The sequence below is a fragment of the Pyrus communis genome, chromosome 15 (assembly GCF_041283825.1).
Source record: "Pyrus communis isolate YQ-2024b chromosome 15, ASM4128382v1, whole genome shotgun sequence".
Taxonomy (NCBI): domain Eukaryota; kingdom Viridiplantae; phylum Streptophyta; class Magnoliopsida; order Rosales; family Rosaceae; genus Pyrus; species Pyrus communis.
In genome coordinates, this window is record NC_142579.1 from 19655564 (window position 1) to 19674510 (window position 18947).

General features: G+C 36.8%; 1 protein-coding gene and 1 long non-coding RNA gene across 24 annotated transcripts; both read right to left on the reverse strand.

Annotated features, from left to right (window-relative positions):
• Nucleotides 1-499: 499 nt before the first annotated feature.
• LOC137713197 (uncharacterized) lies at nucleotides 500-7856 on the reverse strand. Of its 23 annotated transcripts, XR_015956876.1 has the most exons (11): nucleotides 7675-7844; nucleotides 7487-7511; nucleotides 7306-7361; nucleotides 5510-5554; nucleotides 5366-5410; nucleotides 4517-4603; nucleotides 2532-2619; nucleotides 1872-2393; nucleotides 1734-1778; nucleotides 872-1476; nucleotides 500-748 (listed from the first exon to the last, which is right to left on the reverse strand). It is a non-coding gene; the product is annotated as an uncharacterized LOC137713197 (long non-coding RNA). The 23 variants fall into 23 exon arrangements; XR_015956885.1 differs by lacking the exon at nucleotides 500-748 and adding an exon at nucleotides 5722-6103 and having other exon boundaries at nucleotides 928-1778; nucleotides 7459-7511; nucleotides 7675-7856; XR_015956872.1 differs by lacking the exon at nucleotides 500-748 and adding an exon at nucleotides 5722-6103 and having other exon boundaries at nucleotides 928-1778.
• Nucleotides 7857-9179: 1323 nt separating this feature from the next.
• LOC137711574 (putative mannitol dehydrogenase) lies at nucleotides 9180-11313 on the reverse strand. The gene is made up of 5 exons (XM_068450829.2): nucleotides 11091-11313; nucleotides 10758-10871; nucleotides 10138-10651; nucleotides 9707-9860; nucleotides 9180-9621 (listed from the first exon to the last, which is right to left on the reverse strand). The coding sequence occupies exons 1-5, from the start codon at nucleotides 11192-11194 to the stop codon at nucleotides 9416-9418; spliced, it is 1092 nt and encodes a 363-aa protein (XP_068306930.2). The 5' UTR covers nucleotides 11195-11313; the 3' UTR covers nucleotides 9180-9415.
• Between the last annotated feature and the right edge of the window lie 7634 nt (nucleotides 11314-18947).

Below are 18947 nucleotides of genomic sequence, written 5' to 3' on the forward strand. Positions count from 1 at the left end.
AAATTGGTTCAAATTTTGTTATGTAAAGTTTAACTAGTAGTAGAGAAATCAAGAACCAATTAGTTCAAGTCTACTGATTTCATTATGATCTGCTGCAGTTTCACTGAAAACCTTGAATTTGGCAAGTGTTCCAATTCTTATTGGTGGCAGTAACTTTAAGAAGCGGGAACTTCAGATCAAGATGTTGCTCACACTCAATGAATTTGATACTGCAATCAACAATCCACAACCCTCATTACTAACTGATAACAGTTCATACAACATAGCCTCAGAGGTGGTGGAGATCAAATAATTGGCATCGTCAATCTTGGAGGCTGGCATCGCATATCATGTTAGAGGAGGTATCAAACAATATGAATTTGCTTTGATTACTTCAAGGCTATTGAGGAGAGATTCCAGGAACCACATATAGTTGAAATTGAGCATCGTGACCCTCTTGACAACATACAAGTGTGAGGGGTAATGGCTCAATTAGGGATCACATTTTGAAGCCTTTAGATGCTGCCGAGAAACTCGACTGATTGGATGTGCATATTTTAGACACAATTAGTGTTTACTGACAATCCCAACGCATAATCAACAGCACGATCATGCATTATTACAAGAAGATAAACAAAGCAAATTTGAGTCGCTCTACACAGTAGGAAGTCCGCACTACTGCCAAGCCCGCTTGTTCTCAAACGTTGCCTTGTGCTCACTAGGTTCTGAGCGGCCAAAAACAAAGTGCGAGTGGATCATAGTCATTTATCTAGTCAAAATCATTTGAACATATTAATCTCCCTTTCAGAAACCATATACAGTTTTTTTGAGAAAATGTACGATATTCATTAACGATAGAAATACATGCAATCAATGAGGATAGGTTGCATACAATGGGCCTCGATAAAACCTTGCCAGGAATTTCAACTTGATCAAAAGGAAAAAGAATGTCCCGCACCAAACAAACCAGGAATTACTACCCTCAAAGAGAAGATCCACAATTACATCAAGAGGTTCTTTAAACCAAAGAATAGAATTATCACAACTCAGACTCATTCGTGCTAATCTATGCACCACTTTATTTGTCTCCCTACCGCTAAAACCAACTTTCCATTGGGGCAACGCCTGAATCATCGAGTGAGTATCATTTAGAATATTTTCGAACGGCGAGTGATCCTGTTGACCATTATGTTGAAGAGCTACCATCACAAGTAACGCATCCCCTTCGAAAACCAAGGCTTGTAATTGCTTCTCCATGACCAACCATATATAGTTTAAAACTACATACTAGTATCTACTATAATATATAATTAAACGAAATCTGATTCAAAATCATCAATTCAGAAATCATACGAGAACAACCAATAATAATACTAGTATTTACTTGTAATTAACAAGAAATCCCGGTGCATCTCCTCTGACAGATGGTAAGTAATTTCTTTTCCTTCAATTTGGAAGCCAAGAAAACATGTGATCTCCAACTATGTACTTATAATCCTGTGAACATAATTAAAATTTAAAGCAAGTAGTGAAAGCCAACAGAGAAGTCAATGGAATTTGAGAAAATGGAACCCACCAAATTTACAAATCAACCAAATGACACCGAAAAAATATACAAAACCCCCCTAATTTTACGAAATACAATCAAATCAATAATACCCAGACGACTAAATAAGAAAGGGGGAAAGCAATAAAACCTAGACGACTTAAATATTATGTAGAGGCGGAAGGAATAAGGGTGAAAGCAAACATACCCAACTGCAATCCAAAGATTTGGTCGGAAAAGCTTTGCCAAACCCCTACAACTCGTCGGAAAACGAAGTCGTTAAGGTTTCGTTGGAATCAACACAAAAATCGAGATAAAAATTCACATGTAATTGTTCTACATGTACCTTTGTTCAATAGAAATCGTTTGGTGGTGATCTCCAGCCACGTTGTACCTAAATTCAACAGAAATTAGTCTGAAAAACCAGAGTGAGTTGCAATGAGAGAGGAAGTTAGGAGAGAGAAGAAGGAGAAAGAAAGGAAAAGGAAAAGGGAAGGGAACAGAACAAAATGAAACATATTACCAAAGGGCATTTTAGTTATGCAGCTGTTCAATTTAAAAAAAAAAAAAAAAAACACTGAAGCAGGGGCAAAACAGTTAAAACACTATCGGTGAACAATGTTTTTTGCTGGGTTTTAGTATATAGTAATTCACTAGGAAGTGGTGCCCTTGCGTTACTGCGGGATAAGAAAGTTGGTAGGTAATAACAACTAAAAAATTAATAAAAATAGATTTAGCATAATTTCTAAGTTTTTGAGTTTTGACTAACGTTATATTAATTTATACAAACAAATGCATTGAGAAATAAAGAGCAAGTGAAATTGGATACATACCTTGGTAGAGAATTTGGATAACGTGTATTCATTGTCTTAGTTTGAAAAGAAGACAGTTTGTATATATATTAGTAATAGCTAATTCCCCTAAAGAGAAAGCTTAGTAAAAATTGAAATTAAATGTAAAATGTCAATAAAACAAAATTAATAAAGTAATAATTAATTTTACATACCTTTGAATGTTTATGTCGTCATTGCTTGAACACGTATTTGTCAACGTTGTAAGTTCGTTGCTGAGTTAGCAATTTTTTTTTTCGTTTCCTAAAATTGTAAAACAAAGTGTTAAAAATAAACGTTTTATGGCAGTTCATAAATAATATGTAATAGTTAGTTGACATGGATGGAAAAATGGAGTCATATGTAGGATGAAAGAGTAACAACTAAATTTGTACAAATAAAAAACAATTTGTAATCCATTACCATGCATCATTATCTATTTTATGCTAAATATAAAAGATAAGGTCTATTACTATGAGTGAAGCTAGTGTTTTTGGTATGGGTGTTTTTAACTGTAAAGAATTGAGAAACTGAGATTAAGAGGAATTCTGATCAAAGAATTGAGAATTAATAAGACTTGGATTGTGACATCCCACATCATCCAGGGAAGTGATCCTTATATGTATATTCCCATCCCTACCTAGCACGAGGCTTTTTGGGAGCTCACTGGCTTCGGGTTCCGTAGGAACTCCGAAGTTAAGCGAGAAGGGGGCTAGAGCAATCCCATGATGGGTGACCCACTAGGAAGTTGCTCGTGAGTTCCCAAAAACAAAACCGTGAGGGCGTGGTTGGGGCCCAAAGCGGACAATATCGTGCTACTGTGGTGGAGCGGGCCCGAGAAGTGATCCGCCGCAGGCTGGGATGTGACATTTGGTATCAGAGCCTAACCCTGGTCGTGGTGTGCCGACGAGGACGTCGGGCCTCTAAGGGGGGTGGATTGTGACATCCCACATCATCCAGGGGAGTGATCCTTATATGTATATTCCTATCCCTACCTAGCACGAGGCCTTTTGGGAGCTCAATGGCTTCAGGTTCCGTAGGAACTCCAAAGTTAAGCGAGAAGGGGGCTAGAGCAATCCCATGATGGGTGACCCACTGAAAAGTTGCTCGTGAGTTCCCAAAAACAAAACCGTGAGGGCGTAGTTGGGGCCCAAAGCGGACAATATCGTGCTACGGTGGTGGAGCGGGCCAGGGAAGTGATCCGTCCCGAGCCGGGATGTGACATGGATCCTATTTTTTCTTCTAGTTTATTACTATTTGGTCTGTATATAATGAAAGAGTTATCTTGTTGCCAAGTTTGAATTTCACCAATCATAGGTTTAAGACACTTTGGACAATTGTTCTGTTACAGCATACAACTATTCTCATGGAAAAAACACAATTGAATCAAATTATAATTGTACAATGATAGTTAGGATGTTGTATGATAGTTTAGCAGCATATCAATTTTTTTTGCAATAAGACAATAGCACTTATCAACTTATACAAATTTGAACTTCATTTGGGCTTCCAAAAAAGTGAACGATCAATAATATAAAAAAAATAAAAATAAAAAAAATAAAAATAAAAAATCTATGCAACCACAGAAGCAAAATTTATTTTGCAAATAAGTTGTCCTATGAACACTGAGTGCAAACTGCAAAAATCAACATTATCCACAATGTTTATTTTGAATGAAACACAATTTAAGAGAAAAAAAAAAAAGAAAAGAAAAAAAACTAACCAATTAATTTTTGTTAACAACACATCTGATTTATAACACATAAAGTGATGGCTGGATTATGAAAAAAACCTAATTAATAGGTCACATGCATTTAACAAATACATATGTTTAAAAATATATATCCATTAACTGAAAGAAAAATTATTATCACAATAGAAAACTGCAATGTTACCCTGTAATATTCACAGTAAACCAAACATTCAACTTTTCTGGTATCAGAGTATATAACTATAAACTTATAAGCTGAGTTCGTAAAAAACCGTTTGATATATAATTTAGACCACGATATTCAGTGTTACTAAAAACGATACCACAATACACCATCTAAATTCCATATACAATTTAGACCCACATCATTCACAGCAATGAGATAGTTGACGAAGAAAAAAACAGAAATATAATCTTTCACAGAATATTAGCATAGTGAAAAGCACTTACAAACACACTCAATTGTTGATAAACTTGACAGCTAAAATTTCGACGGGAACTCTGATGCAACAAATTTTTTTTCAAACCAAAATTAATCTGCAGATGATTTCAAACACAAAAATAATTAGTTTTCAAACAAAGATAAGACGAACTTAAAATATTTGCTGGCCAATTTGCATAAGAGGAGAACAAAAATGAAGCTTTTATCAACATGACTGTCAAATTTATACACATTAGCGTAAATCTAATTTAAACACTTAACACATAGGATTTATAAAAGTAAAAAAGAAACAAACTGTAAGTCTAATTATAACAAATAACAGTGTAAATGTTAGCAAAATAACTTGTCACATAAATTAACTAACACTGGTAAACCACAATATTAATCCACCTTGAAGAGAGAAAATTGAAAAAAAGAAAAAGATAAAAAAGAAACCAAAGCTTTAACCATCACATATAACAAACAGATTAACGAATGCACAAAAAGCGAACAAATTGAGTCAAACTGAAAAGAAAAAGTAAATTCAAACAATTGGAAAACATACAGATGAAGCAAAACATGTAGAAAAAGTCCAAAAAACTGAGTAAAAACGAAAGAAAAAAATAAATACAAACAACAAAGAAACATATACAAAGAGCAGGTAGAACCATGCACAGAGAAGCAGCAAAAATCCTATACTTATCTTATTCTCCTCAAAACCTACCACATCCTTCTCACTGCTCAAAATCCAAATAACCACTTAAAATTGATAAAATTACAATTAAATTAAACAACAATGCACCAAGCAACATTTAAAAGCAAAATCCAGTAAAGGTAAAGATGAATTGAACAACCTAAATGAATGGAAACATTCATACCTCAATTGAATTTTCAACTTGATTTTCTTGCTTAAAAATCTTAATCTACAAAACCAAATTAGTTTTATCAAACAACATTCAAAAATAAAATCCAGTGAACGAAAACATCAATTGAATAACCTAAATAAGTGGAAGCATTCATACCTCAATTGAATTTGCAGCTTAATTTTGTTGGTTAAAAATTCTGATCTACAAAGCCAAATCAGTTTTATCAACAATAAACTATCAATTTATGAAAGCAAAGACAACGCATAAAAAGAACATTAAACTGGGAACGAAGTCATCATACTTTACTATAGTCTTGTGACAATTTGTCATTTGTAGTTTTATAATAGAAATTATTATACCATACTTACGATTTCTTCTTGTTCATAGCTGTCACATCCCGGCCCGGACGGGACCACTTCCTGGGCCCGCTCCACCACCGTAGCACGATATTGTCCGCTTTGGGCTTACCATTCCCTCACGGTTTTGTTTTTGGGAACTCACGAGCAACTTCCCAGTGGGTCACCCATCATGGGATTGCTCTAGCCCCCTTCTCGCTTAACTTCTGAGTTCCTACGGAACCCGAAGCCAGTGAGCTCCCAAAAGGCCTTGTGCTAGATAGGGATGGGAATATACATTTAAGGATCACTCCCCTGGGCGATGTGGGATGTCACAATAGCACTAACTATTTGCATTGTAGAAAATTCTTCACGTGAATAAATTGAGTTTATACACCTGCACTTATATTTTTGTCTTCACAGAAGGAAAATTTAAAACCATAAGAGTAGAGTTTCTTAGTTCATAATTTTCTTGCACCATACAGAAATAAAATAAAATAAATTCAGAAAACGCAATCTCACATACCAATCATACCATACACAAAAGCCAAACAAAAACATGACAGCCAATAATAAAATGAAATGGAGAACTCATTAACCTATTTATTAACAATTTTCTTATGTAGATTGCCAACTGTCCATTCTTAATTATCAAATTCATTAAAACCATTCAATCTCTTATATGCGACGGTAGCCCTCGCACCCCAGAACGACAAACCAAAAATTTATCAATGTCTTAAACCTGTCAAAGACTTCACAAACATACATAAAAATACATACACTGAATCATTTTTTGTATCTATACACCAATAATTTGACATTTGATACGGAAAACAGATCTATAATCCAGGCTTTAAATACATTATAAACTCAATTAATACAAACAAACAAAGAGCATCACATCAAACAATTTCATCAAGTCCAGAAATCTGATTGCCTCATCACTTCACAAAACAATATATTTGAAAACAGATTGAAACGAAGCACCACTAAACTGCTATTTCCTCAAAATGAAAAGAAAACCAACTTATCCAGTTACACCTAGGATCCAAACACATAAACAGAACCCTCTAAATTAAAAAATGTTCTCATTTTTCCTGTATTTATATTTATCAAATCATCCATTTTTTTAGCTTTTTGAATAACATATAAAGCCATGGTCCTGAAGCTATGAAATGAAGCTAACACAACTTCCACCACACTGACAAACACATTGGACCAACTGCTGTCCTAGGCATATCCATTGCTCGCTAATCTTTGGGCTTTTAAGCAAAAGAATAAAATAAAAATCCGGTTCACCCATATAAAAACGGAAACAGTCAAAGTAAACTCAAAAATTAATCATGGCTATCCGTATCTATTCCTCACAAAACTAAGGGCTTTTAATTAAAACACTAAAAAAAATAAAAATAAAAAAATTGTTCACCCACAGCAAAAAACGTAAATATCAAGGCAAAACCCAAAAACTAATCATGTCCATTCCATTTTTTTTTTTTTTTTTTTTTAAATTTTGAGGGACAAATCGTGGTATTTTCAGGCAAAAATTGAACCACAAACAATCAAAAAACCCTAATAAAATATAAATTTAAGAGCAAAGAGATAAATTATATACCTCACCTAAAAAGGGCTTGCAAAGTCGTAGTAAAACCCTAAAATTGGAAGACCAAAGTTCCCTGCAACCAAAAAACGAAATCAGACGAAAGAACCAGATGCAAAACACGAAAAAATAAAGAAAACATTGAGCAAAATAGGCGAAGAGCCAAACTTTACAACAATCAATTAAAGGTCGCAGTAATACCCTAAAATTGGAAGACCAAAGTTTCCTGCAACCAAAAAACGAAATCAGAGGAAAGAATCAAATGCAAAACACGAATAAATAAAGAAATCGTTGAGCAAAATAGGTGAAGAGCCAAACTTTACAACAATCAATTAAAAAAATTTCTTCTTAACAAAAAAGAAAATAAAATAACGCATGAACAAACGCACCTAAAGCAGAGTGACTGGTTCGTGGAAAACAGCGACAAAAACAGGCGAATCACTCTTCCACACGGTCCGATAAGAATCAAAACCGAAAGACAGACGGAGAAATAGAGAGAAACGGGAAGACAGAGAAGAAATGAAGAGTAACACTACGTCTTCAGCGAAGAAATTTAAGATATAGGGAATTTAAAAATAAATTGAAATGAGATTTTATTTTTTAGAATTTGTAAATTTTTATTTTTGATTAACCTAAAACAACAATAGAATTGAATACGAAATTTGTTATTTTTAAAGTCTCAATCATAGAAATTGAGAAATGATATCTATTTATATGAAATTTGAACTTAGGATTTGGAGGTCCTAAATTCCAAGTTTTTTTTCTACGCAGAAATTCTAAATCTCTATGTTTATGAATCTAAACAAGGGAATTGGTGCTTGTCAATTTATAAATTTTGATTTTTATTAAAATTTTATGTTTATTTCCCTCGTCCAAACATAGTATAAGGTTAAAAAGTGGAAGATGCTCCTAGAAAATACAACACGGACGGAACAAAAATGAGAGTGACAAAATGGCCAATTCACCAGCCAACCCCACTAAAGCCCAAAAAACATGAAGAGAATATGGGGTAGAACCGGATGGGCACTGTTAATGAACAGTAGTCATCCACTGGGTTTTTTTTTTTTTTTGGAAGACAGAATTATATATCAACCGGCAAAGATGCCAAAGGGATACAAGAAGGCCTACAAGGAGGCAAACAACCAATACAGCAAGAGGGAAGTGCAAGGAGGTAACAAGAACTAAGACGCCGCACCAAGTGCTACCACGTCCCTTCTCACACTACCAACACAATTAATGCAAACTGGAAGTTCGTCATTACACAAAACATGAATAAGGGAGGATGGGGGTCTATCGATCCACGTAAAATCACATGCCTCCCTACAACGCCGCGAAGCTACCAGGTTTTAGTATAGATAAAATATCACTAAAATATGCTAACAAAGTTGCCATTTTTGTTCCAGAGCGAACCAAGTTATATAAATAGCTCAAAACAACTCAAATTTTTTAATTGAGCTTGGCTCGTATAAGAAGCAAGCCAAACTTAGTTTCATAGCTTGCACAAAATAAAATAAATAAATTACACAAGCAAAAAGCTTAAATAAAGTGATATTCAGTTTATTCACCTTGTTGTGAATTTTCTAGTGTGAAGAAATCATTCTCGCCAAATTTTATTGAGTCTCTTGAAGATGATTATATTTTGAATTTGACTTTTTAATATAGAATTTTAGTGGTTTTACAGCTTATCTTAGGGATGCTTTTGTCATTACGCAATAGCTTAACTAACTCTGACATTTCTAACCCTGACATCTCAGCGGGCATGGGACTCGACTCAATAAGTTAATATAAAAAGAAGCATGATTTTAAAGGAAGATGATAGTGCTACTACCAGTGTGGTCCTCGCATATCAAAGAATACTGAGTAAAACGTTGAACTTATTTTCAGAGTTAATTAATTTGCTTCTAAGAAATCATTCTGTTTTTATTTCCAATAGAACAAGCGCCACAAAAAAAATTAGAATTCACTCACACACCTTGAACACATTCTTCATCTATCAACTATAACATGACTAAATTAAAACAACTGCCGCAATGCGCATGAACGATTCTAGCAACTCTCTTCCAATTCCCTCATCACATGATGGATGGCTACGAAGGTTCAAGCAACTCCAATTTTCTGTCCATGCATTGTTCAATACGGAGAATTCAAGGTGTTTGCCACATCAATGACAAAGCGGTACTTAACATCAGCCTTGGCAACTCTTTCAAAGGCGGTGTGGACGTAATCCATCGGAATAACTTCGACGTCCGCTGTGATATTATGCTTTGCTGCAAAATCTATCATCTCTTGTGTCTCCTTCATTCCCCCAATCGCACTACCAGCAATAAGCTTCCTCCCTATTAGAGATTTATAGAGTTTCAATCAATCTTAAAACAAAAAATGTAGGCCAGAACTAGCCGCTGGGGAAAAAAAAGAACTTACCCATGATTAACGGGAAAACTGGTAGTTCGGGAGGTTGGATTGGAGCACCCACCAGAATTAGTTTTCCATTGGTCTTCAACAACTCAGTCAATGGCAAGAGAGGGTGAGGGGCCGAAACTGTATCGATGATACCGTCCATTGTACCCATGGCAACCTAATTGCATGTAATCACATCTAAGTATGTAATAAACACAAACTTCAAATGAAAAGGTCACAACGAGAAAAAAAATTTTGCTCAACAGTTTGACGTGTTACGTTGTTGGACTTTAATTAGATACTGTTAATCAAATTAGTGAATTCTTGTTACAAAGATCTCACTGGTGCAGGTCCACAACCGCCTTATTTGGACTTTGTTATCAAATGTTCATTTAACCCAAAAAGGAAGTGAATTCTGCTGGTTTAATGGAAGATGTCAAATGTTATAAATATACCTGCAATTGCTCCTGGTCATGACTAATCAGAAATTCATCAACACCAAGTTGCTCCACTGCTTCCTTCTTCTTATTCGGGGAAGTACTGATTACAGTCACTTTTGCTCCTACAGCTTTTGCAAACTTCACTGCCATATGGCCAAGGCCACCAAGTCCAACAACACCCAAGTGCTTACCAGGCTCCATAAGTCCAAAGTATCTCATTGGACTGTACACAGTGATCCCAGCACACAGCATAGGTGCAGTACCTTGTAACAACAAGTTATCTGGGATTTGGACGGCAAAGTGTTCATCGACTACTAGTTTGTCTGAGTATCCACCAAATGTTCTTGATCCGTCTTCGTGGTGTTTGTTGTATGTCCACACCATTTTGGGGCAGTAATTTTCTAAGTCCTGCGTGCAGTTATTGCATGAGCGACATGAACCCACCATGCACCCAACTCCAGCTATGTCTCCTACTTTGAATTTTGTGACATTGCACCCAACCTTTGTCACTTCGCCTACAATCTCATGACTACAAAAAAAATTTATGATGTAAAAACTGACAACCAAAAAAGTATTACTCAAAATCAGCTTAATTATTAGAGATAACACATTGAGTAAGGGAAGTAGGTACGTACCCTGGGACGATGGGATAGATTGTCATTCCAACTTCGTCCTTAGCAAGGTGAAGGTCGGAGTGGCAAATGCCACAATAGAGTATCTTGATGCGGATATCATTATTACCAGTGGCTCTGCAAGTAAAAAGAAACACACATAACACCAACTTGTTACTACTGATGAAACCTGTATCTTACTTATACATCAATAACTTAGATTCGCTAAATTTGTCACGAAATGATTTGTGACTACATATTCCATAAATGAACGGTAAAGATGAAAAACTACGATATTGTTTGTTGAATAAAATTTGATCATCAATGTAGCGCTGATACGAAGAAATAATTGAGTACCTCCTAGTGAAGTGGAACGGAGAGAGAACCCCCGAGGAATCTCTAGCGGCCCATCCATAGGCTTTCACTACTTCCTCTTCTGCAACTGATATTTCTTGAGACATTTTGCATTCAAGATATTGTATATCTGTGTTTGATAGCTAATTTCAAAAGAGATCGAGTGATTGAAAATATTGAAATCGCAAAGAGTCTGTTCTGTTTAATTGCGTTGAGGGTTTGTTGTGCATTTTGTTGGGGGTTTACGTACATATATATACTATATGGTTGGGTAACATGCAAGAAATGTAAGAGTACGACCAAATACATCTTTCTGAAATTGTTAAGAGTCATCAGTGACGGATAATTCACGTTCGTGGACATTTCTAAAATCTCCCTCGCCGATTCACCCTTCCCCAAGCCAAAGAATAAAGAACATTGACCAAATCAATTGGACGACTCTTTTTCTGGTTAGTATATGATATACAGCACGTTTTTTATGGTGAGAAAAGTTACAATCTCATGGAGATATTTTCCAAGTGCGTACATGCAGTGGCTGATCCAAGATAATATTAGGGGGTAAGTAAGAATAGCGAGCGCATCGCGCAATTTTATTTTACCAGAAATAGCATGTATATCGTCATTTCATCGAGTCTTGGTAGACCTGAAGTCATTTGGAAAGACATAATGCACACCTGTTAATGCTTCATTTGCGAAGGTAACTAACATATTCCAAGGCTGCTCCCATATGGATGCTTAACAAAGAAACACACATATCTTAAACACACTAACTATGTTTGATATCATTGCATCCCATTAATATGTTTGTCCAAAAATGATGATGCTTTGTTATTCACTGAGGTCACTATTTTATTCACTCTTCTTCCAGACATTTTATCAAACAGTTGGAGGCCATGTATCTAATCTTCGAAAGGGCAGCACCCAAGGTATCCATGAACATTCACCGAAGTTTGGAGGGTCAGCATCCAAGGTATCTATGGACGTTCACCAAAGGTTGGGGGGTCAGCTAACCCCCTGCCCCTCAATGCATCCGCCACTGCGTACATGTCATAATATAGGTTGAAAATTTTCTCCAATCACATAAAAAAGGGTGGAATTAAATTCGCTTTGCCTTATTTAGATTTTACCAATTAAATTTCACTAAATTAATATAGGATTAAGTTCAGATAACTATGCAATCTTTATGAGTAATTTCAAATTGGTCCTAACCTTTTAAAACATTCTAAATAATTACATAAAGTTTTGAAAAATGGATATCTGTTAGATTCTCTAGTGTTAAGTGATGTCATGAACAAATATGAACATATGTTTCAACTCTCAAGTCATTTATTGAGCTTTTAGTCTCCAAATCAACCCATTTTAGCTAAGCAAATTACTCTCAAGTCATTTATGGAGCTTTCAGTCTTCAAATCAACCCATTTTAACTAAGCAAATTTACGGTTTAATTTGGCTAAAAGGGGTCAATTTGGGCGATTAGAGCTCCAAAGGCGATGATTAGTGAAAACCAACTTTAGTATTTATCCAACTCATCATTTAATGCTAGTAACATCATTACTTAATGTTGGTAAATGTGGGACCAAGATTTTCCAAGGCTGAAGTAAGGCAGATCAGAATACGAATACCACAGAAATCCAGTCATGAACTCAATAGCTTCTGCTGCGGAGCTGCACAGATGGAGTGATTGACAATATTGAAATCACAAAGAGTTTGTTCTGTTTAATTGCGTTGAGGGTTTGTTGTGTATTTTGTTGGGGGTTTACGTACATATGTATAGTACTATATGGTTGGGTAACATGTAAGAAATGTCAGAGTCGACCAACTACATCTTTCTGAAATTGTTAGCTAGAGTCATCAGAGGCGGATAAGTCAGGTTCGTGGACATTTCTAAAATCTCCCTCGCCTATTCACCCTTCCCCAAGGCAAAAGAATAAAGAACATTGACCAAACCAATTGGACGACTCTTTTTCTGGTTAGTATATGATATATAGCACGTTTTAGATGGCGAGAAAAGTTACAATCTCATGGAGATATTTTTCCAAGTGCGTACATGTTATAATGTAGGTTGAAAATTTTCTCCAATCACATAAGAGGGTGGAATTAAATTCGCATTGACTTATTCAGATTTTACTAATTAAACTTCACTAAATTAATATAGGATTAAGTTCGGTTAACAACGCAATCGTTATGAGTAATTTCAAATTGGTCCTAACTTTTTAAAACATTTTAAATAATTACATAAAGTTTTGAAAAATGGACATCTATTAGATTCACTAGTGTTAAGTGATGTCACGAACAAATATGAACGTATGTTTTAACTCAAGTCATTTATGGAGTTTTCAGTCTACATATCAACCCATTTTAGCTAAGCAAATCTACGGTTTAAATTGGCTAAAAGGGGTCGATTTGGGTGACGATGATTAGTGAAAACTAACTTTAGTATTTATCCAACTCATCAATTAATGCTAGTAACATCATTACTTAATGTTGGTAAATGTGGGACCATGATTTTCCATAATTGGAGTAAGGTAGATTGGAATACGAATACTACAAAAGTCTAGTTGTTGAACCGTATATTTTCACCAAAAAAAAAAAATAATAAACAAAAATATAAGAGAAGTGGAGTAGACGTGGAGAATTGTGGGGATTGAACGTGCCTATTTTTAAGGGGTGAAAACAATATGGAAGTTGTTGTTTTATCCCTAAATATATAAAATTAAATAAAAATAAAAATGGGGTAAAATCACCGTAATCACGTTCTGAAACTTCAAGAAGTGGTTTGCTACCAGAACAGTCCCATTGTCCCACGTCTTCAATTAGAGCAACGTAGTGGCTCTTCCCGCTCCACTTCGTGAAAATGGCAAGCAATTGCTCCACGTCTACTCTCTATAAAAGGAGGGGACGGCAAAAGCATACGGGGGGAGAGACATAAAAAAACGCTGCAGAAATTGAGAGACAACGGGGAAGAACAGACGGCAGAAATCTTCAGAAAGTTAAAGAGAGATCAAAGAAATAAAGTGCTGCGGAAATTCAAGGAGACAAAGGCAAACAGAGAGGAGGATACACGGCAAAGGAAAGCAACGAAGCATTCAAAGGTACAAATCCATCCTTCTAGATCTTTCTTTGTTTGGTTTCTCTCGGTTTTGCAGGAAAAAGAAAAAGAAGCAATTTGCTTCTTCAATGCTCTTCGCTCCCCACCTCTGCAGTCAATCCCATGAATTTCTTCGGGGTTGTCTAAACCACCCCGTGAAATTCCAATCAAATGCAAGAGCTCCGCTCCCCGCCGCTGCAGTCAATCCCATGAACTTCTTCGGGGTGGTCTAAACCACCCCGTGAAGTTCCAATCAAATCCAAGAGCTCCGCTCCCCGCCGCTGCCATCAATCCCATGAATTTCTTCGGGGTGGTCTAAACCACCCCGTGAAGTTCCAACCAAGTCTAAATGATCACTGCACCTGCAGCCGCCGATCACCCCCATTTGCAGCAGCAACAAATCTGAACCTACAGCGGATGAAAACAAAGGAAGCAACTGGTCCCCGTTGTCCGTGCTCACATATGCAGCAGCCCCTCAACTAACGCTCTCCAAAATCAGATCATCAAGGTCTCTACCGGTGATTGTAGCAGTTCGGCATGGGAGAACAAAAAAATGGTCCTTGCCTATTTAAGAAATTCCGAAGATGGTGAACAAGAAAAAAGATGAAGCAAGTGATAAACCTACAACGGAAGACTAAAGGAAGCATCCCCATCGTCGTCGTCTCGGAGTCCAGAAGAAACTGAAGTTAAGGTCGGCGTTAAAAAAAAAAAAAAGAAAGCTGCGCTCACGCATAAAGTGCATAAAAAAAAATGCAGGTTTTGGCCCAAGTCTCCAGCGGAAAAGAAGATTCCTTGAGTCATTGACGGAGAAGAACGGTGCATAAAAGAAACGCACAAGATCTTCTCAGAGCACTAGAGAAACGAAGAGGAATAAAAATTCCTTCTTATCCTCTGCAAAGGCACAAATCTCCGGCTAAGTCTGCATGTGACATGCAAAAGTCCAAGTCTCTGCACAAAAGCTATGCTGCTGTCGAAAGAATGTAGAGATCAAGAAAGTAATTTTAAATATGACTCGTCATATTTATTGTAATAAACTAAAAGACTGTGCCTCTGTTCCGCAGAGAAGAAGACCATTGGTTACTGAAGTAGGACAAAGTGCATCCGTGGTTCGAGATGTCGACAGAGAAGAAAATTGCTTGCAGAAATTACATATTGATCATGGTTATCCTCAAAAGCCCTTGGTGTTCTTCCTTGCGACAGAAATCCGAAGAAAGCACAACCAAAGAAGAATGGGCGCTGGTTGTCGCTGACCAAGTTTCATTCGAAATCCTGTTTAAATTAGGAATTGGAAGAAACAAAGATCTCCAGCAAGCAAAAAAGGTTTCGTGACTTTAGTCGAAGACTGGTTTTATCCCTGCAAGGACAAATCCATGCAGGAAGTAGTAGCCTCAAAGGAAGTCCTTTTTTTCATATAGCTTAGCACGTGGCACCTCAAAGATGAACAAACTATTATCAAATGTTGGGCCAAAGTTAAATTCAAAGTTGGAGACAAAGGACAAAAAGAAAAAGAGTTTAAAACTCAAAAGGAAGAGAAGAAGAGTCCCAGCCAAAAAAAAAAAAAAAAAAAAAAAAAAGAAACTTTTGTCACATCAAACAGTAAAATTTAAAAATGTTGATGTGGTCTTCTTTCCTTGACAACAGGAAAGTCACTCACGTGGCAATCTAAAGAAAGCTATAACTCCCCATCCAAATTTATATTGGCTCTGTAAATGACTGACCCTATGAATTTGAATTTGGACCAAGTATTGAATGGCGAGGGGACGGTGCGTATTAAAACGGAAAGAAATATGAAGACAATGTCGGCATCAAATTGGTGGATAGGCATCACTTCAAATACCGTGATGCAAACCATCTCAAAGCACAAAACTCGATGGGTTTGTCATCTAGTGGACCTATTCCACATCAAAATTTCAAATGGCACGAAACCGCAGTAAGTTTCAAATGGCACCAAGCCGTGACAAGTCTCAAATGGTATAAAGCTGAAGAAAACGCTCTAATGGCTTAAAGTCCTCACCCGCATGAATTAAAACTACACAAGACATTAAATGCTCCAATGACTTAAAGTCCTCGCCTACATGAGCTAAAACTACACAAGACATTAAACGCTCCATGAGCTAAAACTGCACAAGGCATTAAATGCTCCAATGACTTAAAGTCCTCGCCTGCACAAGCTAAAACTGCACAAGGCATTAAATGCTCTAATGACTTAAAGTCCTCGCCTGCACAAGCTAAAACTGCACAAGGCATTAAATGCTCCAATGGTCTAAAACTGCATAAGGCATTAAATGCTCCAATGGTTTAAAGTCCTCGTCTGCACAAGCTAAAACTGTACAAGGCATTTAAAGGCTCAATTGGCTTAAAGTCCTCGCCCGCATGAGGCATCAAATGCTCCAATGGCTCAAAGTCCTTGCCTGCACGAGATAAAACTGCACAAGGCATCAAATCCAAACAAGTACCAAATACCAAGGAACTACGAGTGACTTGATTCCTCAACGAGGGTACGTAGGCAATCTAGGGCTCCACCTCGATGCAGTCACAGAATCAAATAAACACCCAAATCCCCAAGTTACGATATATTCATATTAGAATCAAAGGGTATTCCTTTCCAAAAAGAAGGGTTGTAATTAATAGGCGCGTAGCCTAGAATGGGTCGAACTCAATTTAATAAAACCCTCTTCAAAAATGAATGAGGGTGAAATTGTGTCGAGTGAATTATTGGTTTACATATTGTGTACAATTTTTGCTCAACACCAGTCATGGACTCAATAGCTTCAGTTGCGGGGCTGCACAGATGAAGCAGTGATGCCACCATTATCCTGTTCTGGATTAATGCGCGAAATCCGATGACTTCATTAAGATTGACCATACTTGTTCGGCAAGACATGGAAACCTGATTCAGTAAGGAACCAGTCAGGTTTCTTATATTCTTGCAATCTTTACAATCTAAGGATTAGCGGTCATCGTAAGTAATTGTACTCCAAAGAGCATCTCTACTTCTAGACACCCTCTAGGATTCTCCTGGTTTAATACGGATTCCATATCCTAAAATATCTCTATCTCGACTGGTATAAATACACCCATCCAGGGGTTCATCCCTAGTAACGAGTTTGTGCATCTCCTTAACACACAACGGTGCACAAATTTGGTTCCAACAATTGGTGCTTTCATTAAGCGTGAACTCATATACTTTAGAGGCAAAGATGTCCCCACCATGGATCAAATCTGGAATACATTGATGAAGATCAACGCTTTAGCCAACAAACTTCGAAAGGCCTCACGCATGAAAGAACAGTCGAAGCTTATTGACCTTGAAAGGCGTGGAAAGGCCCTTAAAGACATCATTTATAGTTTTGAAGAGCCACCAACTAAGGCAACACCCATTTAAACCCCAATAAGAACTGTGATCTGAACACTTGTGTGAAGTGTTGTCACCCCACTCCCAGAGCGCTCACAAAAGATCCAAGAAATCCCATGGATTTTTTGGAAGCCAAAGTCGAACGGAAAAACCAGTTCTCCATGCCAACTGCATTTATGGAGAATAAAAGTATCGAGGTAACACTAGAAGGGAAATAATGGCGGCTTACAAGAAGCTTAGGATAATAGTTTCCATCATCAAACCCCTTTTAATCGACTCAACATCTTGGTGTTCTTTGGTGGGGATTTGGAGGATGTACAAACCCCCCACGATGATGCATTGGTCATTAAGGTACGGATCTTTGACGCTGTAGTTAGTCGTGTTTTGGCGGACAATGGCTCTGAAGTCAACATTTTATTCAAAGACACATTTGAGAGTATAAGAATTCTACACAACATTAGTAAGGGTAAAACCACCTTACATACCTTCAAAGGTACTCATTTCTGATCGCTCAGATCAGTGAAGCTTGTGGTTTAAGTGGAACCATACAACTACTTAGTGGCCTTCCACGTCATGGATTGCATGACCTCATAATGCCATACTAGGTCGGAACTAGCTCTACCATATGAGGGCAGTCCCTTATCCTACCACTAATACTCTGTTACCCTGTACTTGGAGGAGTAAATGAAATTAAAGGGGATCAGGTAATAGCCCAATGAAGTGCAGTGGAAAACATGAACATGATTCGCAAAGAATAACGTAGTTGTACTGCTCCAATAAACTTGTTGGGTGCAATTCCACTAAAAAAACTTCCCACATGTAAATTACCAAACTTCCCTTTAAAATTTAAATTTAACTAGACTCTTGTACCTCCGAATTTGATTATGCTTCCCTCCACTCACTCTTGAGTGTGAAAACTAATTTAATAGGAAAACATGAGAAACTAAAATTAAACTCAGCAGTCACTAAGGGTATTCTAGTCAATTTGCAATTCTTTGTGATGAATTACATTATTTTAAGGTACAGGTTACAACAGGCTACCCCTTTAAGAAAATTTCATCCTCGAAATTTCTACAACAAACTAGTAGAAAAGATATGGATACTAAGCTCTTATGCTTTCCTCTGTCTCCCAAGTGGGTTATTCAACTTTGTGGTTTCTCCACAGAACTTTCACCAACGGAATCACCTTATTTCGAAGACCGTTCTCTCTTTGATCCAGTATAGTAACTAGTTCATCTTCATAACTCAAATCCTTCTACAATTCCACTTGTGGTGATTTCAATATATGCCACTTGTCTGGCACATAACTTTGACGCATCGAGACATGAAACACAGTATTACCACGCCATAATTTAGGAGGCAAATCCAAATTATACGCAGCAGCTTTAACTCTTTTGGTGATATGGCAAACACTGAT

What these genes read in the sequence shown, in the direction of transcription:
- LOC137711574 (XM_068450829.2), bottom strand. Translation starts at nt 11,194, where the DNA reads ATGTCTCAAGAAATATCAGTTGCAGAAGAGGAAGTAGTGAAAGCCTAT. An exon ending in CCGTTCCACTTCACTAGGAG is followed by an intron (nt 10,872 to 11,090) that starts GTACTCAATTAT and finishes TTTTACTTGCAG; the next exon opens with AGCCACTGGTAATAATGATA. An exon ending in ATGACCAGGAGCAATTGCAG is followed by an intron (nt 9,861 to 10,137) that starts GTATATTTATAA and finishes ACATGCAATTAG; the next exon opens with GTTGCCATGGGTACAATGGA.